This window comes from Rhinatrema bivittatum, chromosome 1 (assembly GCF_901001135.1).
Source record: "Rhinatrema bivittatum chromosome 1, aRhiBiv1.1, whole genome shotgun sequence".
Lineage (NCBI taxonomy): Eukaryota > Metazoa > Chordata > Amphibia > Gymnophiona > Rhinatrematidae > Rhinatrema > Rhinatrema bivittatum.
Window position 1 is genome coordinate 331433652 of NC_042615.1, and position 27920 is coordinate 331461571.

General features: G+C 43.4%; 1 protein-coding gene across 4 annotated transcripts in view; it reads left to right on the forward strand.

Annotated features, from left to right (window-relative positions):
- Positions 1–1441: 1441 nt before the first annotated feature.
- Positions 1442–27920, forward strand: part of ABCG2 (ATP binding cassette subfamily G member 2 (Junior blood group)) — a 168098-nt gene continuing 141619 nt past the window's right edge. Inside the window, exons 1-2 of one of the 4 annotated variants that reach the window (XM_029597982.1) lie at positions 1442–1786; positions 24992–25094. In XM_029597982.1, the coding sequence (XP_029453842.1) occupies positions 25044–25094 (51 nt within the window). In that variant the 5' untranslated portion in view covers positions 1442–1786; positions 24992–25043. Of the gene's footprint in view, positions 1787–23671; positions 23833–24129; positions 24785–24991; positions 25095–27920 lie in introns of those variants that run through there. The other 3 variants (XM_029597972.1, XM_029597963.1, XM_029597989.1) reach the window with 3 other exon arrangements.

A 27920-nucleotide genomic window follows, 5' to 3' on the forward strand; every position in this document is an offset into this window, starting at 1 on the left:
GAATTTGGAAAGGGCACTTTTGCCCTTTCAAAGTTCTGCCGCCTGCCACGGCGCCCCCCCCCCCCCCCCCCCCCCCCCCCCCCCCACATCTCGGCGCCCTAGGCACAGGCCTAGCTTGCCTAGTGATTCCTCCGGCCCTGCCTGCAGCAAGTTCCTACCGGCAGTTTGTTCCCTGGTCCAGGCAAGTTCCTGTTGCGAATCATGTGGGACATGAGCTCTTTTTTGCCATGGCACAGTCGATGCAACCTGGAGGGCAGGGCCCTAAGGTCTGTGCCTACAGCGGGCAAACAGATCTTGGCACGAGCCAGGCTATGACAAGAGTCCAATGGTTTGTGACTACGGTCACATCCGAAGAGCCGGGCGAGGCTAGAGACCAGGCTGAGGCTGGAGACGGACGCAGAGCAAGGCTGAACCTGGAAGGACAGCGGAGCAAGGCTTTGAAAGAAGCAGGAAGCAGGACTGAAGACTTGAAGCAGGATCGAAGCACAGCTGGCTGGAGACCTTTGCTGAGGCGAGGAAGAGAGTCAGGAGAGCCCCCTTATAGGGAGGCAAGTGGTGATGTCGTCTGAGGGCGCTGTGGGTTTTTAAAGCTACTGACTTCGGGCGCGCATGCAGCTAAGGAAAGGTCCTGGGAAGGAAAGCATGGCAGCGTCTCACTGTGGCTGGGGCCACCGGCAGGCAGGTGATGCGAGTGGCAAAACACAACAGTTCCCACCACAGATAAAGTACAGGTTTCTGTCAGTCTTCAAAACAGCATTAAAAAAAAAAAATCTTAGCTTCCTTCTCTTCAGGCTTCCTCTGGGATCTCTGCCTTAACTCCTGCTTCTCCCCCTGTAACCCTGGGAGAGGGTCACGGCTACATCTTACATTTTAGCTCTCTGACTCTGGAGAAGCCCCAGGCTAAATATAGTCAGGGTAGGTATAACCTCCACCCAGACGTAAACCATAGGGGCTGTACCCCACTGTCCTGTCAAAAAGGGTGATACCCTCTGACCACAAACTGACCTCCAAGCACTGGAACCTTCTCACTCTGCGTCACTGCAACCCTTGCAACCTTTCCAGACTTCCCAAAAGGGGAATCTCCACTTTAACATTACACATCATCGGGACATTAACCTTACATACTTTGTGGCACGTAGGGGCCACATATACATATATGCATGTACTTGTCTAAGCATATATAGGTATATTATTATCCATCTAGGTACAAGACTATAATAATGTTAAGGGTTTCTAATAAATCCACAAAAAGTCTTGACATTCTTTGTTTAAGAAATACTCTTGAATTTGGGGCCGTGCCTTCGAAGTGCTTTAAAAAAATAGTTGAACTGCATGTTTCAGATGCTAGGCTAGTTAAGCTTCCTCGTCTATAAGTGCTGCCTGCTTGTAATGCTAGGGTTAACAGTTAGCTGCTGACATTACAGTTCCGGCAGTGCCCGTTCCTAGAAACATGGCTGCCTGCAGTTACTGCTCTCTCCCCCCCAGACTAACCTGCATTGGCTTGCACTTAGCTAAAAGGCTTATTAAATTTGACCTCTTCTTGCCACCTTTGATTACATTCTGCATGTTACGCTGCTAAACTCATTTCTGACTCTGAAATGAAATAAAAGTTCTTGTACGCATCACCGTTGTTCCTGACAGCCTGTGATGCACGCTGCTTCGGTTCCTACCGATAATGCTGTAGTAGCTGCCCATTTCACCAGGAACCTCTGCTGCTGCTGCTGGTTTTTCATACACTGTGACCACTCAGGGAATACGGCAACAGACACATCTTTGCTGTGCTAAGGTATGTTTCATCTGCCGGCTGAACTTGTAAATAGCTTGCTGTTGCTTCTTGTCAGAGCCTGGAGAGTTCCTTAGAGCATCTTCCTGAACACAATAACTGTACTAAAGTATGATGATATTTTGTTTCTAGTGAATTTGTTTGAGATTGCACAGAACTATAGTAAGCTAACTTGAAATGCCGATCCATCCAAGTGACAGTTTAGGGTATTAAGGGTACAGTATTGCTCAAATATTTAGGGAAGTTGGTAGAATCCCATTCCCATTGGCTATTTCCTTATGTAGTTCTCATTCTTTGTAGCTTTACTCAATTAGGTGGTTCCTGGTTTAGATTTTCCCAAACATAGCCTCACTATTCTAACGTAAAGCATCTCAAATGTTTTTGTCCATGGGTCTTGGCTGTGTGTCTTGACTAGATTGTAAACTCCAAGGAGTAGGGCTGTCTCTTATGTGTCGCTGTACAGAAGTGCATATGCCTGGTAGCGCCAAACAAATTGCTAATTAGATAATGATGATAACAACACAATGCTTTGTGACTAGGGGCCAGACATAATAAAGAGGTTTTTTTCCCCCCATTTTTTGCCCCTTAAGAATCTGTTATAAACAAGGTTTGGATGTCCATTTCTTGTGTCTGACTCTGGTATGTGGCAGTTACACTAGTGCAGGACATGGTCCTGCTACTTCCTGTGTTCAGAGTCATAGTGAATTTACACAAAGCTGTGTAACTCCGAACAGTGTATGGAGGCAGCGGAATAGAAGATTTTTTTTTTTAAATAACTCTGTGATGATACTAATGTTTTGGTAGTTCACAGTTGCCAATGGACAAGAATCAACATTAACATCACACTGAGACCAAGGTTCCTCTCTCCTTTATAACTGCAGGAAAAGATGTCACCATAAACCAGGACCCTTATTCCAAACCAGTGTTCAAGGGTGGGGTGAGGGATGTATGAGAAAACCCTACCTGAAAATAGTTGCACTTTAAAAAGGTTTAAAGAGGGGGAGGAGTCATGATTGTGGCATTAACAGTGGAGGGAAGAGTTTCAGGCCAGCCTGGGGACTTGGAGTCAAGCCAAGATGGTGAGGAGTCGCTGGAGGAACAAGATCTGTGTTCAAGATTCTTTCTTGGTGACCGGCCTCAGGCTGGTGAGGGCAGCCCTGTCTCCCCTTGTTAAACTGGCTGTGGCCACGTTACATGTGATCTGGTCAGCATTTCTGAGAGTGGATTTGTCGGTATCCTTGTGTGCCTCTGGTATTACCTGGTATTTTATTGCTTAAAACTGTGACTGAAACCTGGTCCGTGGAGTATAGAGGAAAATATGAAGCTACAGAAAAGGAGGCTCCAGGGTTAAAGTCTGTGGGTGCAGCTTTGATTTAGGAGAATATGCAAGCCATCTTGACCGCCACTTCTTGAATTTTCCTAGGGTGCTGGGCTTGTCTGTGAAAGATAACTACAGGAGGTATTGGATATTACTTATGAGGCCTTTACCACCTGTCAACAAATTATTCTTTGTTCCTGGGAGAAAAAAATTGAAGATACCTTAGGGAAGAATATGCTCAGTTTCATCTGACAGTCTGGATGTGCCAGTTTTGTTGGAGAGGTCCATTAAGAGAGAGCATGATAGGGCTGTCCTATTGGTGGTATTCATGTCTGAGCAAGATTGTAGCACAATTGTTTGCTTTTATTTTTGTAGACCTCAAGCATTAGATTTATTACCTGGATATTTCTAAAAGCACTCAGGAGAGGGGGAAATCTAGTTTTGGCTGTGCGCCAGAAGTCTAGAGTTCTTGGAGTGCTATTTTCCCTACCATAGGCCTGTTTTGTTTGTTTTTTTTTACACCTGAACTACATTTCTTTTTGGATTCCACGAAAATTACAGGAGTTACCTTAGTGTTTGAAAAGTAACTCAGCCAAGATATAAGGGTTCTGGGTTGAGTTTGTGCTTTTGTGCCCAATTTCCTTTTTTTTTTTTTTCCTTCATTGATTCTCCCCTTTTTTTCCCCCCTATTTCCCCCCCCCTTTAAATATTGGAGCCTAATGTGGATTGCTGACCTTTTTTGTGTTACTGCCTGTATAGGAATTTGAATGATTTTTGTTGTTGGTGGCTATGAATCTAATATTTCTGGAGCAAGTTTTTTTTCTTGTGATGTTAATTTGTGAACTTTATAAAACATAAGAGCTTTAAACATCCCCCTTTCTTTATTACTGCTGTTTCTCGCCTTAAATTATAGGAATGTAAATAGTCGCATCCTAATCCTACAGCAATAGGAGAAAGATATGACTTTTTTTTTTTTTTTTAACTTTACCTCCTGCTCAGACTATGTTCAGGCTCAGCTTCCGTTCCAATGGGACCTTTCTTTCTTTCTTTCTCTGCATACATTGTCATGTTGATGAAGAGAGACCCAGAGCTGAGGTGTCGCAGGCCTCCATAGGGGGCTGCCTGGTGTTTTTCCTCTCCTGGCTGCACGCTGCCCTATTCTACAAGCCCTCCTATCCAAGTTCAGCAAATGCAGCCATGGATTGGAAATCCAACTAGATCCCTAACTTGGATCTGCACACAAGGATATCTAGTTGGTTTCTTTCGTGAGCAACAGCTGTGGCTTCCTTTCTCCTTTCTGTTAGTGCCACTATTAGGACCCTCCTTGGGGGGGGGGGGGGGGAGGGCAAACCAGAGCACTTGTCCCAGGCCCTGTGCATGTAAGCAAGAAGTGCCACAGTTATGCTGTTAAGAATGCGTTGGCCAGTGCTGAAGGGGGGAGGCAGCTTGAATCACAAACCTACTAGCACCGAGGAAGGGAGAGGCATCCAGGGCTGGAGAGAGCAGGAATTAGGCCCGTGCCAGCTAAGAAAAGTAGGCCCCTATGTAAGGTTCTCATGTGATACTTAATAAGAGAAATCGTTTTCTAAATTTCCCCAATATTTTTTTATTTATTTAAGAAGGCTTTACGAGCTTTTTTGTTAGCAAATTCTTTAATTACAATTGAAATTTTTATTTATACATGTTAGAAATAGACTTAGGTTTTTGTTTTTTTAACTTTGCCCAACAAAAGTAGGCCCCTTGAACATATTGTAGGCCCTAGCCAAATGGCCCTGCTGGCACCCCCTCTCTCCTGGAGTGGAGGCATCATCGGTGCGCATAAGCCGTGCTACCACCGTTGGAGTGGGGGATGGTGTCATTTGTGTAAAAGGTACAGGAAGCACCTGGCTAGGAGAAAGAGGAGATTAAGGCCTGGGGAGGGAAAGGAAGTGGGGAAACTGCTGGCTGTCATAGGGTGGAGGAAGGAGGACAGTGTTGGTTTTGGGGGGGGGGGGGGGGGGGGCATGGCTGGGGAACAGAATGAGGGCAGTGTCGACTGGAGTCTTGGGAAGAAAAGGGGAGAGTGCCAGGACCATTGCAGGGCTAAATAGTTCTTCAAAGTCGTGGGAGGGAAGTGGAAAGGGGTCCTCCTTTACTGATGCAGCCGGGGCCCAAACCTCCAATTATAATGCTGGCCCCTTACATAGTGGAAGTAAGCTTGTGCAGCTGCTGTAACTTCCTTCCACTGCTTTAATAATGGGCATGGCGTCAGTCTCGTCGCTCTCTTCAGTCTTGGGGTGGGAGGTCTCTGCTCTGTCTGACTTGCCGAGGGCCTCGCATCCTCCAGGGACAACACTGCCCAGGGTACTTGCTTCCAGGACCCTGTAGGATATTGGGACCAAGGTGAATCCTGACAGGCTGCTCCAGGACTGGGATCACCTTGCAGAATCTATGGACAGACTTACAGATTTGCTTTTATTAGCGAAACTGGGATTAGAAATGCAGAGACACAACAGGACAAAACAAGCAGTGGCTTAACCTGTCGGCGGCAGGACTGATTGGGGCCAAGTGTCAGTCTTCCTTGCTTGTCAGTAATTTGTGTTGTCATTGGAGTATCACAATTAAGTCCTTAAACATTTTAAAGGAGAAGTACCGTCTGTGCAGACTTTACATTTTGTGCTTCTTGCAAATATTATGTAGATGTTGCAAATAGTATACTTTTTTTTTTTCCTGATGGGCTTTTTGAAATTGCTTTGTTTCTATAGCCTCACTCCCAGCAACAGGTTATGGGCTGGAGTCGCAGGGGTCCTGAGCTCTGTTGGGGGGGGGGGGGGGGGAGGGGAAATATATATAATAGATTATAAAGTAGCCAAATTTTGAAATATAAAAAAATCAGTTACTGGTTAATTTTTGTACACAGCTGGTTAGAAAATCCAGGGGAGTGGGGAGGGATTGGCCTGGATGCTCAGTGCCAGTGCTGTGCACTGCCATGCAGAGGTCCTGGTTCAGGTCTTCCACTCACTGGGCCAACCAAGGATGGGGATTTCTGGAGGGGTAGCATGCACCGTCCTTGGCATGAGGGAGTACGAGTCATTATACAACAGCAGCACAGAGTGGCTGAATTAGGATCCATGAGTATAGTGTTCTAGAAGTGGCCCTGACTGAGGATGACTGGGTTAGGTGAGGTGGGAGGGAGGGAGATATCAAATAGGGAATAAAATCCCCAGCTAATTGTGAGCGAAGGCTCCTGGTGCCAGATCCCAGCCCTGGTTTCCATTGAACTGGAAGGCCATAGAAGCCGTAGGAAACTGTTGGGCCTCAAAACAGAAAACAAACAAACCCCAACATTACCAGAACCTGCCCTGGAGGACAAAGACTGCATTATTAGCAGCAAGTGGCTGAAAATCTGGGCCAGGCCCAAATCCATTTTCTGTTTGGCAGATGCCAGTGCCTGTGTCCAAGCCCTTCGGTCATTGGTAGGTGAAGAAGATTCCATCCCTGTAGGCCGGCAGCTCAAACACCACCAGGCATCCTAAGCTGGGAGCTCCTTCCAGACAAGATTTATACCAAAAAAAAAAAAAATACGGGACTAAAACATTCTCTCACATCAAGGATTCCAGATTCTGCCTGTTTCTAAGAGTTTTTCTTCTTCACAGCTGAGGCCATCCGGAGCAACACTCATCATTCAGGAACAACAGTAACACCAAACTGAGGCAGATCGAAATCCTGGGGTCCTCTCCCAAGTGCATGTGACATTGTCTGAGGATGAGGACCCCCAAATGACACCTAGGAAGCCCGGACTCTTCTCCTGTTGGGGTTTGTCCAGGGCCCGAGGGTGCCACACATACAGTGTGGCCATGGAAGGGAAGGCAAATGGCTGCTACTACTGTAGTGGTGCCTGCTGCCTGTAAAGCAGCACCGAGGGGTAGTCCTGAGAGACTTCCTTCTAGCCCACTGGTTCCCAGTCCTGTCCTATGGACGCCATGGCCAGTTGAGTTTTCAAGAGATCCACGATGATGAATACACATGAGATATATTTGCATGCATTGGACATATGGTATATGCAAATTTTTTCTCATGCATATTCACTGTGGTTATCCTGAAAACCTGACTGGCTGTGGGAGGGGGTCACCAGGACAGGTTTTGGGGAAGCCCTGCCCGAAGAGTTGCAATGGTCATGTTTTCTAGGGTGGTGAGGAAAAAGAATAGGGGCCAAAAGGAAACTTTATAAAAGGCATTGCTGAAAATTAAAAAAAAACAAACTGCTTCATTTTCATTGTTTCTCCAGAGAACATAGTTGCCTGTAAGTAATTCCCAGAACCCGGCAATCTACGAGTTCTCTGAGTGAGCGGCTCCTGTACCAGATTGTGCATGCATCCTGCTGAGAGAGGGCATCACGCTCCACTCGCTCACCTTGACATTTCCTGAAAGAGACAGCAACCACAGAAGTGTCCAGCAGTCGGGCAGTGTGCCTGCAGGAGAACTGCCATGAGTGTGCCCCTTTAAATCCAGGCACCAGACTCCTTTCCCCTGGTTGTCCTGGGTTACAGGGGAATCAACTGGGGAAAAACTGGTTTGTTTTTTTCTCAGAACGCAGAACTTGAGGTCTGGGCTGAGCCGCAGGTGCTGACCGCCATTGTTTCCAGGAGATCAAAGGGATTCTGCCTTTTTTTTCTTCACCTCTAAGTAAGCTGTATTGTTTTTTTTCTTTTCTATAATGAGATTAAGGTAGACAGGCGGCAGAAAATGATGCACTGTACAAATATTTACCATCCTCCATGTTGTACATGCTGGCAGTTTTGTGAAGAGCTAGGACACACACCTTTACTTACGGTAGTCCTTGATTATGAGGGTAGTGAATGAATCAATCTAAGAAGGTATTATCCGGCCCTTGTGAAAACTGCCTGCAGTCAATAACTAGCTTGTGGTTAACAAGATCTGGCTGCCAGCGCCTGCCTATACCCAGCTGAGCGGAAAGGAACATTGTTTATATCATGGAAGGAAGGGAAAGGACAGTAGAGTGAACGAGTCACCTCCTACCTGGTTGGTTAAGCTGTCAATCCTTGTTACAGCAGCTGCGATTCCTGACAGTACTGTCTATGGAGTCCTCAGCACCAGTTAGACATAGGTGAGAGAGACCCTCTGCTGCTGTTAGGTTATTACGTGCTCTGCACCGGGGTAGCCGCTGGAGCAAATGGCACTCTGGGCGAGGCTTTGCTGTCGGTGCTCCTTCACCTCCGGCGCTTCTGTGCCCGCAGATTCAGACTGACTCAAAAAAGGCAGCGTGACGGCCCTGCTTGTCCACCCCTTGCGACGACAGCCCGGCTCTGTACAGTTCGTTGTAAAAGCTTCTTCCACTAAAGGATAAGACCATGAAGGATCGGGTTTTCATAGCCTGATTTTCTTTTGCGCCGCAGACATTGAAGAGTCGGCTGGTGCGAAGTGACTGGTGCGAAGTCGGCTGGTGCGAAGTGCAAAAAGGCTCATTCTTCATTTCAAATAATTTTAAAAGAGATCAGCAGTCAGGTTACAAATTTTAACTATCATTAAAATCATCCATTGTACCTGAAGACTGGAGGGTGGCCAATGTAACCCCAATATTTAAAAAAGGCACCAGGGGATTTCCGGGTAACTATAGACCAGTGACCTTGACGTCAGTGCCGGGAAAAATAGTGGAAACTATTCTCAAGTTCGAAATCGTAGAGCATATAGAAAGACATGATTTAATGGAACACAGTCAACATGGATTTACCCAAGGGAAGTCTTGCCTAACAAATCAGCTTCATTTTTTTGAAGGGGTTAATAAACATGTGGATAAAGGTGAACTGGTCGATGTATTTGGATTTTCAGAAGGCGTTTGACAAAGTCCCTCATGAGAGGCTTCTAAGAAAACTAAAAAATCATGGGATAGGAGGCGATGTCTTTTCGTGCATTACAAACTGGTTAAAAGACAGGAAACAGAGAGTAGGATTAAATGGTCAATTTTCTCAGTGGAAAAGGGTAAACAGTGGAGTGCCTCAGGGATCTGTACTTGGACCGGTGCTTTCCAATATATATATAAATGATCTGGAAAGGAATACCACGAATGAGGTTGTCAAATTTGCGGATGATACAAAATTATTCAGAGTAGTTAAATCACAAGCGGATTGTGATACATTACAGGAGGACCTTGCAAGACTGGAAGATTGGGCATCCAAATGGCAGATGAAATTTAATGTGGACAAGTGCAAGGTGTTGCATATAGGGAAAAATAACCCTTGTTGTAGCTAGACGATGCTAGGTTCCATATTAGGAACTACCACCCAGGAAACAGAACTAGGCATCATAGTGGATAATACTCTAAAATAGTCAGCTCAGTGTGCTGCAGCAGTCAGAAAAGCAAACAGAATGTTAGGAATTATTAGGAAGGGAATGGTTAATAAAACGGAAAATGTCATAATGCCTCTATATCGCTCCATGGTGAGACAGCACCTTGAATACTGTGTACAATTCTGGTCGCCACATCTCAAAAAAGATATAGTTGCGATGGAGAAGGTCCAGAGAAGGGCAACCAAAATGATAAAGGGGATGGAACAGCTTCCCTATTAGGAAAGGCTGAAGAGGTTAGGACTGTTCAACTTGGAGAAGAGACGGCTGAGGGGGGATATGATAGAAGTCTTTAAGATCATGAGAGGTCTTGAATGAGCAGATGTGAATCAGTTATTTACACTTTCGAATAATAGAAGGACTAGGGGGCATTCCATGAAGTTAGCAAGTAGCACATTTAAGACTAATCAGAGAAAATTCTTTTTCACTCAACGCACAATAAAGCTCTGGAATTTGTTGCCAGAGGATATGGTTAATGCAATTAGTGTAGCTGGGTTCAAAAAAAGTTTGGATAAGTTCTTGGAGGAGAAGTCCATTAACGGCTATTAATCAAGTTTACTTAGGGAAGAGCCACTGCTATTAACTGCATCAGTAGCATGGGATCTTCTTGGTGTTTGGGTAATTGTCAGGTTCTTGTGGCCTGGTTTGGCTTCTGTTGGAAACAGGATGCTGGGCTTGATGAACCCTTGGTCTGACCCAGCATGGCAATTTCTTATGTTCTTATGTCTTCTCTTTGTGGAAATGCTACAGGGATTCAACCAAATATTTGGCTGAAAAGACAGAAATAGTAAAATGTTCTCTTGAAAATGATTGTTAATGGTAGTGGGGAAAACTGTGCAGAATTAGTAGCTTAAAGGGAAAATATACTTCTTTTGATGATGTGAAATGTCTCATTTTTCATTTTGTAAATCATTATCAAGTGCAAAATGTTTCCCGGTTCTTGCTTTTGGTGGAAGATATTTGCAGTGTCCTAACTGAAACAGGGCAGAAACTTCACTGAGGTTAATAGGCCCAGTACAACTGTATATGTCACTCAAGGACAGAAGTGAAACTGCACCAGCTGAACGAATGCTGTTACTAATACTCACAATGCAACAGAGAATATTCAGACTCTGTCGCCTCAATGATAGCGACACAAACTCCCTCCACTGTCAGGCACTCTGAGAAGTAACACAAAACCATACATAAAAACACTCTGTGCACATTTAGCAGATGAGCCATTCCAAAATAATGTCAACTCCCAGGACTCGCGGCAACAACCCCACCTGTGAAAAAGACAGCACTGTAAATATTGAAACGTGCCCTAGATCACACACATGCCTCCCTTTGGGAGGTGCAGACTGAAATACAGAACAAGCTGGACTCCTCCAGATCTCTACACAGAACATACACGCTAGACACCTTATTTATTTATTTATTTTTAACTTTTATATACTGACATTCCTGTATAGAATACAAATCACACCGGTTTACAATGAAACATAACATCGCATGAGAGCGTTACATGGAACAAAAGGGAGAGGCAAAAAGTAACTGGAATAAGGGGGCTTCAGACTTGCCCATTGAGAAACATAACATTATTCAAATAAATAGTTAATAAATACTTAATCAGAACTTAATAAATACTCAATAAGCACAAATTAAAAAACTTCTGGACCAGAAAATAAATGTCAGTTCCAATGGAAAAATGGTGTAGGCGAACATTCCAAGTTAACAAAGGATCTTAACTAGGATCTTAACCTTACTTCTGTTGTACATATAAAACACAGACCTTCACCAAATACAGAATAAGTGATCATAGAGTAGAACTAGAAAGATGCAGAGAAAATCTGAACCGGAAACCCAGAGAAGCCAGGCAATGCAACACCAGAGAAATAGAAACAGAAATGCATTTTCTTCTGTGCTGTACAAAATACAAAGATATCAGAGATGCACCGAGAAAATTAAAGACTTTGCACAAAAGAACGAGCTGGAAAACTCTAATTCCGGGCAAGAAACAGGAGAAACAGCAGGTATAGCAGCAAAATATGTGATATCCTGCCACTGGGCCAGAAATTAAATCTGACCAGGGATAATAAGAACTGTTTATTGTAGCACCAGAACCTGGGGTTGTCTTCGCTATTGTCCTTTCTATATTCTGTAATTGTATTTTCCTGGTATCTATGTATTTTTTTTCTCCTCCTTTTCCTTTTATTTAGTCACTTTAGGGGTACATTTGTAATATCGTGCATATGTTGGCCAGCAAATATGCACATAGGTTACACCAGTTTTCAAAGTGGAATTACATACACAAGCCTGCTTTAAAAATTATTCTGGAAAAATGACACCTGTACAACTATACCTGCTATTTGGTGTGGGTGTGGTTTTGCTGACAGGATTTACACACAGTTTTGTTTTGTTTTTTTTAATTAAAAAGCATGCATTTAAGTCCAATCCTGCGTAGACTCCACCCTCTGGACTGCCTCCATGACCCCTTTTTAATGGATCGGTTATGTTCTATAAAATAATTTATTTCTAGTTGCTAACTCCAATGCCATTTCCCCAATCTTCTTGTCCCCAGGGATGGGTTCTTTACTATTGGGGGGGGGGGGGGGAGATGACCATCATGGTCTGGGTGGTGCAGTGAAATTTCTTTCCTTGGTATGCCACGGTGATGGTGCTGCAGGGAAGAGGCAGGACACAGTTTGGCTGTTCAAATTAAACTTTCCTATGATTTCTTCCAAGTAAATGAATGTCCAATCAAGTAACTGGTTCCAAGTTACAGCTGTGCTCATACAGGTGCATTTACAATTTGGACTCCTCTTCTTTTCCTTTGTGTATGTGTCCCCCGGGATGATGCTTGCTTAACCCTCCTGATGTGAATGAGCACATGTCCCAGCAGGGCAAGGAAATCCTAGTTGTGAGGGGGATCCCCTTAGTCCTGAAAAATCATACCAGAGGTCCACATGAGTCCAGTTCTTCAAACCCCAGCCTGTGTCCCCCAAAGGGTGGAGATCCAGTTGTGAGTCTCTTCACTCCTTGTAATGTTGGCCAGTCACAGGTTCGTCCTGTAAACTGCAGCACTCGCCCCAGAACACTGTCAGCCTCCAAAGTGGCAGGAATGCCGCCATGATACTGCCAGCACTGCTGCTTCCTGGGGTCCCCTAGGTGTGCGTGCGAGGCACCGCGCCCTTTGTAGTCCTCGCGATAGGAAACAGTCTGCCAGTATGCTCTGACAACAACATGCAGCTGGCTATAAAAGCCCCAGCCGTGCATCCTAACTTTGCCTCAGCAACAGGCCATCCTGCTAGCTGCAATACATGTTGCTCCAGCATTCCCAATCCTGCCTGCTTCTACCTGGTTCCTTATCCTGCCTTGCCTTGCCTTGCCCAGTCTACCTCACCTGCCCAGCCTGGTTCCTTCTGTCTTGTCCTGTCCAGCCTCACCTTGTTCCAATTCTTCACTTGTTTGCTTGGTATTGAGCCCTACTCTCTTGTCAGTTACCTACCACTGAGCTTGACTATGTCTTGACTGCTGCCTGCCCTGTCTTAAACCCAGTCCCAGATTATCTCATTTCTGATCATTTTGTGGGACTAATGGGGATGTCTTGCTAGCCCCTGGAACCTAAGGACTCAACTTGTGGGAAATAGGTTTGATATTGGTGAAGCTTCAGTCTTGTCCTAGCCCAGGGTGTGTTTGCCAGCTGTCGGCATGGGCCTAGAAGGTTCACCTACCAGGCTACACCAACCTCGTCGCAGCACAAGGGTCCACTACCATTACACTCCTTGACTCCAGACTCCTCCTGATGTGACCTCCCCTTGAGGAAAGCTCTGATGTTGGAAAAGAAGGGATGCTCAAACACAAGGATTCTGTATCAGGAAACATGATAAACTTCCTCACTGACAAAAAGGGGAAAAAAACCACTTTCAAAGTCCAAACTTCCTCTTAAGGTGGTGATTCACTGCAGCCCCTTCACTTCAGATCTTCTAACACCTGTAAGGCCTCGAGATCCAGGGCATTTCCCCTCATCAGGCTTGACCAGGGTCTCACCTCAGTTAAAAATAAAATCCCAAAATCCTTTACTACTAATAAAAACTACTAATGAAAGCCTTTCCAGACACCAATGGAACCTAAATTCAACTTAATTAACTCTGACCACCCAACAGGGTATGCAACAACTTTGACAATTCCTTAATTTTTACAATCTCTTTTAAATTGGCAGGTTTTTCTTTTATTTTTCACTGTTAAATTACTATCGCCTTCTCACCGTTCCTAGTTGTAATATGTCCCTGTTTTATTGTAACTGCTATTTTTTCTTTGAGCACTTGTTAATGTTCTTATGATTATTTTCCTTGTGTCACACCTTGTTAATTGTAAACCGGCATGATGCGATTCCCATCGCGAATGTCGGTATAGAAAAAACTCAAATAAATAAATAAATAAATAAAATATCCAACAAAATTGAGGCAGATCCTCACAAGTCAGGGAATGCACTGTATTGAATCTTCCTCCCAAAATATGAGCTATGCCAGCAAGGCCCTCACTCAAAACAAGAATACTAGTGTAACCCCTGTGATGGTTCAACTTGGATATTTCACATTTTAATTTTAGATGGACACTGTTACAGTAACACACGATATATACTATATATCTAGGGTTTCCTGCACGGGAGCAAAGTTTTCTTTTCAAGGCTTTCACATTGCTCTTTGATTTCCAATGTTAAGTCTTTTTGCACACAACACTGGTAACCACAGCATAGAGAACAATGAAGTCACTACTCAATGAATCACAAGTGAAGGTATTTGGTGGTTTCCAACACTTCTCTTTTACTGATAAGGTGCAAATGATGACTTTAAATCTTTGTAGCTGTGAACTTCATTTTCAAACTGTTCTCAAGTGCTTTTAGTAAGTTTGCGACTTCTTACAGTCTTAAGTCAGATATTAAAACCAATTCAGTTTCTTAAGTCACTGATTTCTCATAGACTCTCATGTTCTAGATATTAAAGCAATTTAATTTACTTCTTAATTTGATTTAGATCTTCCCTCCCATTGGATTCTAGGCAAAGCTTTAGTGCTTTCCTTCTATGATAGTTTAAAAGTATTTAGTCTTTTAAGTACACTCCTACTACTTCAATCTCCTACCTCCTCTTGTAGTATGAAGGGTGATACCTTTCTCTTCTCATCTCCCAATCTTCAGTAGATATTCATGGGCTATTGATGTGGTCCACTATCCTCTCCTTCTCTCCCCTTTCTACTTCTTCCTCTCACATAAGATGGCTGAAAAGTCATCCTCTTCTTGGATTTTATTTACTTTATTTAAAACTTGATGTCCCGTGCTCACCAAAGTTCAGGGTGGGTTATAACAATACATTCATAATTAGATGTCATAAAACACAAAGTTAAATGAGGTAAATCAAAATAGAACGTAAGTAATACAGCAAAACACACAATATAAATAGGAAAATAATTGATTTTATCATGAAAAGAATCAATTAACTGAGAGAGTGGATTTGTGTCTATTTAGGATCGCATAAGTCTGCAAAAGCTTGTTTGAACAAGTAGTGTGTTAAAGCTTGGTGATCTCCAATTCCTCTCGCAGGACAGGAACCTCTTCCATTAGACTGAAGAGCAAAATTAAGTAAGCTTAACGGAGTCAAAAGGATTTAGTACTCCAATCTCAAATACTTAAAGATTTAGTATATCCCAAATAACTTAAACCTCCATGGAGTTCTTTAAGTCCGAGCTCAGCACTAGACATGCTGCCTCCTCAAAAGCAAAAAGGATCATCCAAGTAAAGTAACCCATAAGGTTTCCTTTTCTTTTTCAGATGGATGCCAAAGGCCTGCTCTAATGTGTTCACCTGTGATGCTGCAGGGATGTTGACTGAACAATTTACATACTTAAATTAAAAAAGAATTATAACAATTGACTGTAAAGGAGAGTATGTTGTCTTAAGGAGAAGATCAAATCAAGATGATAGTCCTGTGAAATATTAGAATGTATTGCTGTGATTGGAGGGAAGACTCTTGTTGGTCAGAGAAGAGGCATTACCCTCCAGCGGCCAGGCCGAACATGAGTGAAAAGAAATTTTCTTCAATAGCAGTTATGACTAATTGGATCTGTGATCAGCTGTGAGGTTGTCTGAATTTCTCACTGTTATTTATCATAATTCACAGTAACTTCTGTTGTCGTAATATAAAATTATTAGAATTCAGAAGTCAGTAGAATGGAGCTACTAAAATCATGTACACTGTGTACCATAAGCTCTGAGGCGAGGTGCAAAAACTTAGATATGTGTATCCTAGAGGAAAATGAGAATAAAACAGACATTCAGTTACTTTAAAGGTAAAATAATACACAAGAGACAAACATTTTTCGGTGGAAGGAAGTTCTAGAACAAGAGGTCATAGTATGAGATTGAAAAGGGGCAGAAGGAGGATTAACAGTAGGAAATATTTGTTCATTCCTCTACGACCCCTTCCATGAAGAATCTCCCAGCAGAAGCAGTGGAGCTAAAAAAAAAAAAAAAAGCATCAGAATTTAAGTATGGGACAGGCATGGAGAATCAGATCTTTAGTTGTGTTGAATGGAATGTGAAAGCCAGAATTCAGGTAGCCTCCATGGTAATACAACAGGATGGGAAAAGGGGCAGAATAGATGAGTGGTCTTGGTCTGCCATGATATTCTATATTTCTGTGGCTCTATAATCATTCGCTCTGTCGAAGGAAGTAGATCTACCTGTATGCTGATTTGCCAGATGTATGTGTTGAAATATTAAGAAAAACCCAAGGGTAATCTTTCTTTCCTGACTGTGTCCTGAGAAGTGCTAATGCAGCTAGCTCCCATTAAGAAGCAAGCATGCAATGTTACACACTGGGGACTTAGAAAGATAACTGGGTCCAATATGTAATGCATTGATTACTAGCCTCCACCCAGTAAAACTGTGAAGTCAGTAGAGCTAATTCTTATCAGGTGTCAGCATTTGAGTGACTGCAAAGGGCACAGGAAAATTTAAAAAAAGCACTCCTGTAGTAAGCTAAAAATTTCTAGGCTGTTCTACAGACTCCAGATTCAGTGACTAGTATAAATGAAAGAATCGGACATCTAGTAGTAATTTATTTATTAGGTTTTCTATACCGTCGTTTAGACTAGCCATCACAATGGTTTACAAACATTTCATATAGGACATCCAATAATAGAAATACGATGAACTATTAGTCATAAAATAAAGTTAATAACCAGCAAAAAGATAAAAGTATAAGCATATAAAATTAGGCTGTAAAACTATGGTACTTAAAAATGTAGCTGGAGGATAAAAAGCTATCCATTACCTATCGTGTATGCCTGCTCAAACAGCCAGGTTTTAAGTGCCTCTTTAAACTTTTTGAATTCTGCTTGTAATCTTAAGTCTACTGGTAAAGCGTTCCATAGTTTAGGCCCTGCAAGTGAAATTGCTCTAACAAGGGTGAGTCGTGTAAAGGTAACTGAGGGAATAGTGAGCAAACCTTTATTCGCAGGGTCCGTTGGGTGGCAAGGCCTGATGGGAAGCAGAGGCCAGCTGGAGCTTCGCCACTACCAGCCCACGTTACCCGCAGGTTGAGCCCTTGGGTGCTGGGGCTGGCTGGTCTAAGGTGGGCCTCTGCATAGATGATCCCAGGAACTTGGCGAGAGGGCACGGAGGCAGCCACGAGAGAAGCCCAAGGCTGGGGCCGAAGGTGAAGTCAGTCAGATCCAGTCCAGAGGTCAAAGGCAGGTGGCAGAGTGTGTGGTCGGGTCCGGTCTATAGAGATCAGAGGCAGAAAGCATGGTCAGGAAGCAGTCTGGGTCGACAGCCAAGGTCCATCCGAGGGAAGAAGGAGAACAAGCAGGAACTGGAGCGAGGGAATCCAGAGCAGAGGCAGGACTTGGAGACAGATGCAGGAACTGGAACAGCAAGTCTGGAACTCAAGCAGATGAGCGAGGAGACCCGTTGCCAAGGCTGGCGATGTCATCACTAGGGCCCGCGGGAGCTTTTCTCGGCTGCGGCCCCTTTAAATCCCTGATGACGGCACACAATTTTGGAACAGGGTCCGAGGAGGAAGGCTGCGGCGCCGTGGTTGGCATCCCCTCGCCATGGCCGGAGGGTGGCCCGTGCAGTGGTTGGAGTGGCGGCACCTCCCTGCCGCCACTCCAACCACTGTCGGGAGGCGGCAGGGCTGCGGTGGCAGCCGCCTGGCGTGGCCAAGGAGAGGAGGGCTGCGGCTCGGGCCCGGTGCTGGGAGGTAGGCGCGCAGGCACCTTTTTGACCGGGAATTGTAACAGGCAGCCTCTGCACTATGCCGAGCTCCTGCTGACTTGATGAACAAGAATTGGTTCTGAGATCTGAACCCAGTTTTTTCTCCAACGGGCGCAACACACATTTTGCTCTTTAATCAGTTGTAACCGGTTTACCAACCTGCTGATGCATCTTAACTGAAGTGGAAGAATCCACCCAAGATGTAGGATTCATCAGAGATACGGAGGGCGACCCAGATGGTTGGAGTGGCGGCTGAGCAAGGCCTGGACTCAAAGAAACCTCTATTGCAGAGGTTTCTAACCTGCAATCCATAATGGGCGAATTATAAGCTTGTTTCATACATTTGGTGGGATATCCTCGTGATTTGAGTTTACTGAATAACTCTTGTGATTCAAGTTTATAAATTTCCACAGTTGAACAATTGCGTCTATATCTCAAAAACTGAGAAATAAGTAAACGTCTTTTTAACGGTTCTGGGTGTGCACTGCTATAATGCAGAAAGGTGTTCCTCTCTGTTTTCTTACAAAATATTATTGTTTGTATATTTCCTAGTCATCTTTATAAATCATCAAATCTAAAAATGAAATTTATAAACTTGAATCAGAAGAGTTATTCAGAAAACTCAAATCATGAGGATATCCCTCCCAATGTTTAAAACAAGCTTATAAGAAAGCACTGTACAGTAATAGAGATTTTATTATCTGGAACAATAGGCAAAGACAGTTCAGAGGTTGCAACTTGTGTGACACGAGATCCTCCAATTTCTAAAAAAATTGTTAGAAGTACGCATGCACAGTGGCGCATTATTCGGATGATAGGTTTACAAGATATTTATTTCAGAATGGCATTTTGGCGATCCAAGAATTTGAAAAACACTATGCCCTGCAACACTGTATGAGCTGAGATCGGAAGATGTGTCTATTGCAGATAGCCATAAAATCAGAGGACTTTATAAATGTGGGCACTGTGGCGTGTGCAGTCAGACCCTACAAATGAAGGCATTTGAATGCCCAGGAACTAGACGTGTATATAGATTACATCATTTTACAACATGTTCGCCTGCTTTTCTTGTCTATGTAATTCATTGTCCTTGTTCAGAGAATTTTTGTTGGCAAAACAAAAAGGGAATTGAAATTATGTATTGGGGAACACAAACGTGTACAGAATGCTAGAGAAACCACATGGATTGTGCAGCTTTGCTTAATGCAAGGACACTTAGCAGAAGATCTATGATGGTTTGTGACAGACATCAAATCAAAGAGGTGGGAACAGGATCTTTACTTAATGGAGCAGAAATGGATTTTTAGATTAAAAGCAGAGGAACCAAATTGTTTAAACAGCAAGATCAAATGGTTAAAGGATGAAAAGATACATAAATATACTGGCAATGTTGTCTTGGAGAAAAAGTGTGATTGGTTGGAACTGAACAAGGTGAGCATTTAGATTGGAGACATTTCAAGAGAGATGATCATGATTGGTTGGCAGGCACTTGCAATTTACAGTGCTAGAGCCAATCTGAAAAGAGGCATATAGACGTACTGATGACTATTTCATGTTTAGGAAATATGATTGCTGGAGACTGAACATCGCAAGTATTCAGATTGGGTATGAGTACTAACCTTTTGGAAGATATATCAAGGTAATACTCACCCACGATTCAGTAATGCCAGTACAGCCATATGGAATACAGCAAGACAACTGTGTGCAAAGACTGAGCGATTAACAAAATAAGTGTCAAGTAAAAATTATTTCACAAAAATTGAACTGTAATAATTTAAAGCCTAATGTTTTACAGAAGTGATTTTATGTCCTGACGCAGCAACACTGCGAAACGTTGGAAAAGTTGTTGTTGTTGTTTTTTTTTTGATGACACAGAAACCAGAGGCAAAACTTAATCAAGAGAACTGATTACAAAACTCAGAAAAGCGTACTTTTTAGACACTTTTTCAATCATCTGAATATTGCATTACTGGGCATACTTCCGTGTTTTACATGAAACAAAGGAGTTTTTGATAAATAAATTGAAATAAAGGAAAAGAAAATGGATATTTCATAAAATAATTTTTAAAAATGGGGTTTTTAGACTGGTGCCTGCTCCATTGGATTCGGACTTAGTCTTTTACATTTCATGCCAGTACTGCTATGTGTTTCCTCTCGAATAAAAATGATTTATTCATTACTGACTTTTTTTTTTTTTTAAACAGAAAAATGCATAACATTAGCAATTTTATTGGTCTGATACGTTGTATTCCAGTGTTTTCCCTGAGTGGTGTTTAATATATTATGGCTGATGCTCTACCGCAGCCAGCACTATGGGGAAAAAAAAGTAGAGACAGACTGCCTGGAGGGGAGGAGCATGGAAGTTCTCCCTGGCCAGTCGGGAGAACGGTAAACCCATCCCTGCTGTTTCCATGACCCATCAATTAGAACAGGGGCGGTTCTATGACGAGGTAGGGTGAGGCGGCCGCTTCAGGCAGCAAAACAAAAAAAAATGCCCCCCTCAGAACGCCGCTGTGGCATCCGCCTCATCCTGCCTCAGCTCAGGCTGGTGGTGCCTGGGAAGAACGGAGAGAGTCTGGGGCTGCCGCCGGAGCTCAGGGTAGTGCGGCTGAAGCAGTAGTGTAGCCTGGAGGCCCGAGAAGAGAGGCCCTGTCACAAGACACGCCAGGCAAGAAGAAAAAGAGAGGCCCACAATGCTGCTGAGAAGAGGAGGCAGCCCGCGATGCTGGCGGTCAAAAAAAAAAAAGCCTCACGAGAAGGCGCCCATTCTTCTGCTCTTCCACTGGTGCCGGCCCTGCACATTCAAAACCCATGCGGCCAGTAAGTGTTCTATGCTGTTTCTGTACATCGCGAGATCAGCATAGAGGAGTGCTAGCTGCGTAAGTTTTGAATACTGCGGGCAGACATATGAGCAGGAGCAGCAACAGAACAGGCTCCCCCTCTTGCTACCAGTTTCTGTGTTTTGTGTGTGTGTGTGAACGGGAGCCTGTATGGGGGTGTTTGTGGATGGTAGACTGCCTGTGGAGGGGGCTGTGTGTGTGTGTGTGTGAATATGAATGGGAGCCTGCCTGAGGGGCTGGGGGTGTGTGTGTGTTGAGGATCCTGCTTGGGTGGGATGTGAATGAGAGCCTACCTGAGGGGGTGAATGACAGAGAGCATGTAGGAGTGGGAACCTGCATGTTAGAATGGGAGCCTATGTGTTTTGTGTGAGAGTGGTAGCCTTTATATAAGAGTGAGCCTGCATGTGTGTGTGTGTGTGTACGTATGAATGGAAGTGGGAGCAGGAGCCTGCATGTGAGAGTGAGAGCCTTGTGTGTTGTGTTTATGGGAATGGGAGCCTTTGTGAAAGTAAGTATGTCAAAGTGAGAGCCTGTGTGTGTATGTGTAGGAGTGGGAACCTGTGTGTATGTGAGAGAGCATGGAAGAGTGGGATCCTGTGTGAGAACATGTGAGTGTGTGTGTGAAGGAGGAAGGAAAAAATACAGAATAAAAAAGACCCTGGAAAAGGAAGAGACAGACAAGGAGGGAAAAAGAAACTGGGACCAACTGATTAGAAACATAAGATCAGACAACAAAGGTACAAAAAATTATTTTGCCTTTCAGCGATTGGAATATACCATTTTTGGGAATGTGCATTTCTTATATACTTGTGTTTTACTTTTTCTTCAGCATTCCCGTGCTCACAGAGTCTGGTTTCTCAGGCTTTCCATTTCAGTTTTGTCTGCTGTCTTAGATAAAAGTCTGTCTGATTTGCACATGTGTGACAGAGATGCAGTATTTTGGCTAGCATCTAGTTCCTCTGTAGGGATTTGTAGCAGTCTGGTTTGTTCTGTTTGCCCATTAGGTAGTGTATTAGTGTTCTAGGGCCTGGTGTAATGTTTGCCTTGCTGCTGTTTGAGTCCTGAGAATTACTGCTGTTATAATATGGTAAAGTTTTTAAAATTTATTTGCAGGGTTTGTATTACTTCACAAAATGTTTGGCAGTGAAGGGAATGTGTTTTGCTGTCATTGAGGTGACACTGGAATTTGAATTTTTTTATTTTTTGCATGCCCTAGTTCTGTTCTGCACCTGTTGCAAATCTTTTTATGATTATTGCTGTTTTTATTGTAGTTTTATGCTTGTTTGGAAAGAGGATTCATAAAAGAATATATATTTGTTTTATTATATGATTGGCTCAGATGTTTCTGAAGTGTTCTTTATTTTTTACATGATATTGTGTATTTATAAACTGCAATAAATATAACATGTAATATAGATAAGGCATTTTTAATGTTGGTAAGTGCTTGAAGTAATAGAATTAAAATATTTAAAAATGTCACTCATGCATGATGGCTGTTGCAAACTACTCATAAATCCATTGTAGGGTGCATGCTAAGACATTATTTATTGATAAGAGTACAGTTAGTAGGGCCTAGATCTGTATATCTACTGTCCACCCATGGTGGCCCCCCCCCAAAAAAAAAGTTTGGTTCTGGCTACGCCACTGGGCTGAAGGACAGAGGCTGGGGCCGCCGCCAGAGCTCAGGCCGGCGGTGGTGGCTGAAGAACAGAGGCCCAATGTGTGAGAGAGAGAGAGACAGCTTGTGTGTGTGAGAGAGATTGTGAGCCTAGTTGGGGGGGGGGGGGGGGGGGGAGAACATGTGTGAGGGTGCATTTGTGTGGGGACAAAGGAGCGGGTGCCTTCTCATTCTTCGCCTCAGACAGCAGATTGCCTTTAGCCACCCCTGAATTAGAGCCCCCTAAATACATTTGGGAGACGGACCATTCCTAAAAAGTGGAAATTCTCCCATCATCTTATGTACTCCGGTAATGGGGATACTTCTTGGTTCCGCTGATGATGTGGCAGATTATTGCATTTCTACTGCTTTTCTATTGTTTGGAACATTCCAACAGTGTCCTCTTTATGGCTGAAAATGAACATTTCCTATATACTCATGTAACCTGTCATTGTACTTTTTTTTTTTTTTTTTTTAAACATTGTTTTCTGGAAAAAAAAAAATCAGGTTAAAGGTATATGCAGAGATCGGGATGTGCACAAAGTCTCTCACCCTCCGTGCACATAGATTTGAATTATAATCAATAAAATATGCATTGGGTAAATAGGAATAAATGTAGACAACAGAGCCAAGATTTGTTAGGTAGAATAATTTATCCAGTATTACTGCTTCAAAGAGACAGTCCCGCTTAGCAAATTGACTGACTCGGTGGCATTAAACTGTAATACCGTGCACTCATACATGAAGAAATGAACTCTTCTGTGAAAAGCTATACTCTTTAGTTCATGGAATTCTTGTTCTCTCCACTGTGGGGCTCCAAAACCCATCCATGCAGAGCAGAGGGCTGTGTGCTCCTATTATATTTAACTCTCTGACAGGCGCAGGGTGGGGATGAGAGGGCAACCAGGTCTCATGCAACAGAAGAGAGCCCCACACTGTGGACAAAATCGTGCCCTCTCATAACAAGTTTCTGTGTTCTCTGTGGGTTATACGGTGCCATAATATAGCATTATGTGCCCGAGTCTTTCAACTTGGCTGAATTTTGAAGCGGAAGCACTATTTAAAAGTGGCTGTTATACTGCAGGAAGGAAAGGATAATGATAGATACACCCCACTGCTGTGTAATGGGACATTCAATTACAACGTGGAAAAATAAATAAGAAATGTAATGCAGTCTATAATATGTGAAACATTTTTGGTTCGGTTCCAGTAGCTGCCCAAACACAAAATGCTCATGCAGAGACTTGAACTGTGGGACCCCGTGATTGAAAAGTCAGGATGTTTATTGCAAAGCCTCTCCCAGTTCCGTTTTACTTCAGATGGATGGTTAGACCGTTACTGTTTATTGCTATTTCCCCATTTAACTTGGGGAAATTTATATAAAATGGACTCTTACTGCACTCCAAAACCTGAGCTCCAGCTCTCGGATTACCCCTCTGATTGCACAGTGATGCAATTAGCAAATCGACAGGATATGTTATGCATCCAATTTAATGACGCACGCACCATACAGACTAAAATGCTCCAGTGTAGAGGCAACACAATTACACATGCCCTAAACATAACTATTGTTAAAGATCTCTGAGAGGCACTAAGTGCAGTACATGAAGAGAGGCACGTTTCAAAGCCATGTCCGTGAGTACAACAGTACAGAAATAAGCTTTTTAAAAATTACCCGCCCTTACATGAAAGTAAAAGTATGTGCGTAGGGCTGCTGGGTCCCTATTTTTACCTGCGTTTGGGGAAGACATTCCTGGGGTCGGAGACTGAAGCTGCTCTTTTTTTTTTATTTGTTATAAGCGTAGTCCTTTTTTTTAATTCAAAAAGAATCCGTGGAAGGAGATACGAGCATGCGCGGAGACGTTTTTTTTTTTTTTCCCCTGACTGCTTTCACTTTGAAAGCTGGCGCAAAGTCTTGCGCGCCAAAAATGGAAAGTACTCGTGGGGTTTGCAGCAAGGCAGGCAGCCTGCAAAGTACCCCCCCCCATAAAGTCCAGTGGGAACGCATGCACGCGTCAGCTGGGAATGGGAACGGATGCGGGGCGTCCGGGAATCTTCCCTCCGTGGGGTCTCCAAACTGCTACACGCGAGCGCAACACTGCAGGGCAGGGTCAAACACGTTTTATTATGCAACGTGGGGAAAAAAAGAAAAAGCTGCGGGTTGTTACAGCTCTCAAACTTTCAATGTTCTCTCAGCTCCAAGGCTATGTAGAATCGAAGCCAATATGGAAGGAAAGTCTTCAAACGATCCCAGCCAGCGCATGTTTTCAGCACTGAAATGGCCTCCATGTATAGGGGATATATGTGCATATAAAAAGATAGATATATTCATTAAAATCTTATGTTAATGCATTTAACGGAGTACTGAGCACCCTGGAATACATAAGTGTATCTGCAGCATGACAAGTTCCTTAATGTAATCCACTTTTGAAGTTTTAAAAAGCGAAAAATAAATTGACTAAAAAAAATGACAGCGAGTATTTGATAAATAAACAAATGGAAGAAAGAGAACTCGAGGACCTCGTTTAGGCCCAGGACAGATAGGCTTTCAGCTTCTAGTCTAGACCACAACATTTGCAAACGTGCAGTAAGTTACGTGTGCGAGTAAACAGCTTTCGGTCAGGGCGAGAAAAAAACCACACTGGGTTGAATATTTTCAGATATTTAGCTAATTATGTGGCTCACGAATTCTGTGGAACTGCAGCAGTTTTTTTTTAAAGGAAAAAAATGTTGTTAGTGGACGATGGCATGTAAAAACAAGCTGTGAGTAATCTTTTGTGTGTGATCGCATTAGGAAAAGCGAATCCCCGGGGAGGCGAAGAAATAAGAGAGAGCAGGACACCAGCATGTTTGCCCCAGAAGTGAAATACGAGCCATGCAGTACAACAGTCACCACGGTAAGAATACAGCTTTACAATGACTTTTCGATTGTTTTCTAAAATCAGTTATCTTTTATACCCGTTTTATTTGTTCCCTTTTCACAAATACATGAAGAGGTGGAATTTAGTCTTTTTTTTTTTTTTTACCAATTTTCACACTATTTTTCTTCTGGAAACTATCTTTTTGCTGTAAAGTGGCTGTAGAAAGAATTCGCATGTGCAGCCCAGCATATCATGCTTGCTTTTGCCATAGGCAGTGCATTTGCTAAAAATTATGGGGACCAGTTTAATCTTGTGGGGGTTTGTCTGATTTATAAGTCTCAAAACTACTGATACAATTGATTGGTTTGGGCTTTCCTAAGAGTTTCATGCTCAAGGCCTCTCAGATCCTTATGGAGTAATTTTTCAATGCTGCCTGTAATTTCAAACAAGCTGATACAGTACAGTGTGCCCTGGCGGAGCGCACTGTTAACCCGTGGTTGGATGCGCGTTTTCGACGTGCTAGCTTTACCCCTTATTCAGTAAGGGGTAATAGCGTATCGAAAATGCGTGTCCAACCCCCCGAAACTAATAGCGCCTGCAACATGCAAATGCATGTTGATGGCCCTATTAGTTATTCCCGCATGATTCAGAAAGTAAAATGTGCAGCCAAGTCACACACTTTACTTTCAGAAATTAGTGCCTACCCAAAGGTAGGCGTTAATTTCTCTCGGCACCGGGAAAATGCACAGAAAGCAGTAAAAACTGCTTTTCTGTACACCTTCCGACTTAATATCATGGCGATATTAAGTTGGAGGTCCCAAAAGTAAAAAAAAACAATTAAAAATAAAAAAAATTTAAAATCAGCCCACGGCTCGCAGGTTGAAAACCGGATGATCAATTTTGCTGGAGTCCAGTTTCCGAACCCGTGGCTGTTAGCGGGTCCGAGAACCGACGCCGGCAAAATTGAGCATCGGCTGTCAAACCCGCTGACAGCAGCCGCTCCTGTCAAAAAGGAGGCGCTAGGGATGTGCTAGTGTCCCTAGCGGGCCCTAGTAATTAGCATATTTTTATTTACTGGATCGTGCGCACAGGACACTGGCCTGTGCGTGCGCCGGGAGAGCAGGTGCTCTCCCGCGTTTCTTTCTGTATCAGCCTGAAAGTTAGGTACTTGACATTAAGCATGCACCAACGACTTTTGCACATAAGTGAAGGGCAACAGAAGCAGTTATTACTTCTGGGGGAATTCTGCACAAAACACTTAATTCTGTATACTTTATATTGGTCAAAATAACACAATATACAAGACAATCTTTAAATTACTTCAAGTGTAATACATAAAAAAAGTTATTACTTAAAGATGCAGAGTTTTAAAAAAATATTTTGAGCAGAATTTCCCTAGAAGTGCACTGTAAGTGTCCCTTCCACTCTCTCTCCCTACTCCCTTGGCCAGTCTCCTTTCACTTTGCTCTCTCAGGCCCTCAACTCCTCCACCTGCCACTATATCTATCCCCTCCTCCTCTAGACTCAATCCCTTCCACTCTTATCTGCACTCCAAGAGTTTCACCACTCTCTCAATACTACCCCCTCTGACCCTCTCTTTCACACACAGACTCCTTTCTCTAGTGCACGTACACATCCCCTCATACAGGCCTCTCTCTCTCTCTCATATATGCACACACACCCTCATACAGATGCCCTTTCTCAAGAACATACAGGCTCTCGCTGTCCCGCACACCCCCTCATACAGGCTCCTCTCTCTCATGCGCGCACACACACACACACAAGCTCCCTTTCTCTCTCGTTCACCCCCCCCCCCTTCACACTGGCTCCCTTTCTCTCTCACATACATTCCTTCAGGCTGTCTTTCTTAGAAACAAGCACCCTCATAGAGGCTCCCTCTTCCGTAAGTGAGCACCCTCACAATCACACGGTTGCTTTTTCACACACCAGTTCCCAATCTCACACACACACACACACACACACACACACACACACACACACACACACACACACACTCTTTCACAATCTTTTCACATAGGCTCCCTCCCTCTGGTACCCATACAAATGCACCCTCACCAGGGCAAGCGAAGCACTAGGCGAGCTAGGCCTGGGCCTATGACCATTAGGGTTGCCACCATCGCTCGCGATCCAATGAAGCAGGGTGAGGCGGCCACTTCAGGCGGCAGAATATGAAGGGGGTGGTTTAAAAAAAAAAGTTTGGACAAGTTTCTGGAGGAGGAATCCATTAACAATTATTATCCAGGTAGATTTGGTGATAATCACCTCTTACTTCTAGGAATGAGCAACAAGGAAAGGATCTGCCAGGTACTTCCAAGTAACAGAGTGATCACTATTGGAAATAGGATATTGGGCTCAATGTACCATTGATTTGACTCAGCATAGCATGTTTTATGTTGTTCTCCGAAGACAAACAGCATGGCAGTCCTCACAAATCCAGCCTGGAATTTCTATTTATTTATACCTCCAATACAATTGTCTGGTGCGGATTACAAAAGACACATCCATAAAATATGACAAGACAAAAACAAAAATCAACATACAATAAAAACAAAACATTCACTTTTTTGTTTTTGTTGGAATTGTTGTGAACCCTTTTGGTCAAGCTGTGTTTGTGAAAGACGGTATAGAAATATTTTTAAATATAAATTAACTACAAAATAAAATGAACAATTAAAAGCATTCTTAGACAACAAAGACTTCAGTTGTTTTCTGAAGCTCTTCAGGTCTATCTCTTCCCTGAGTTTGACCGGGAGCTCATTGCACAAAGTGGGAACTACATAGGAAAGGGCTTGTTATACAGATACATTGGTGGAATCTGCAACAAATGTGTCCCAGAAGTCC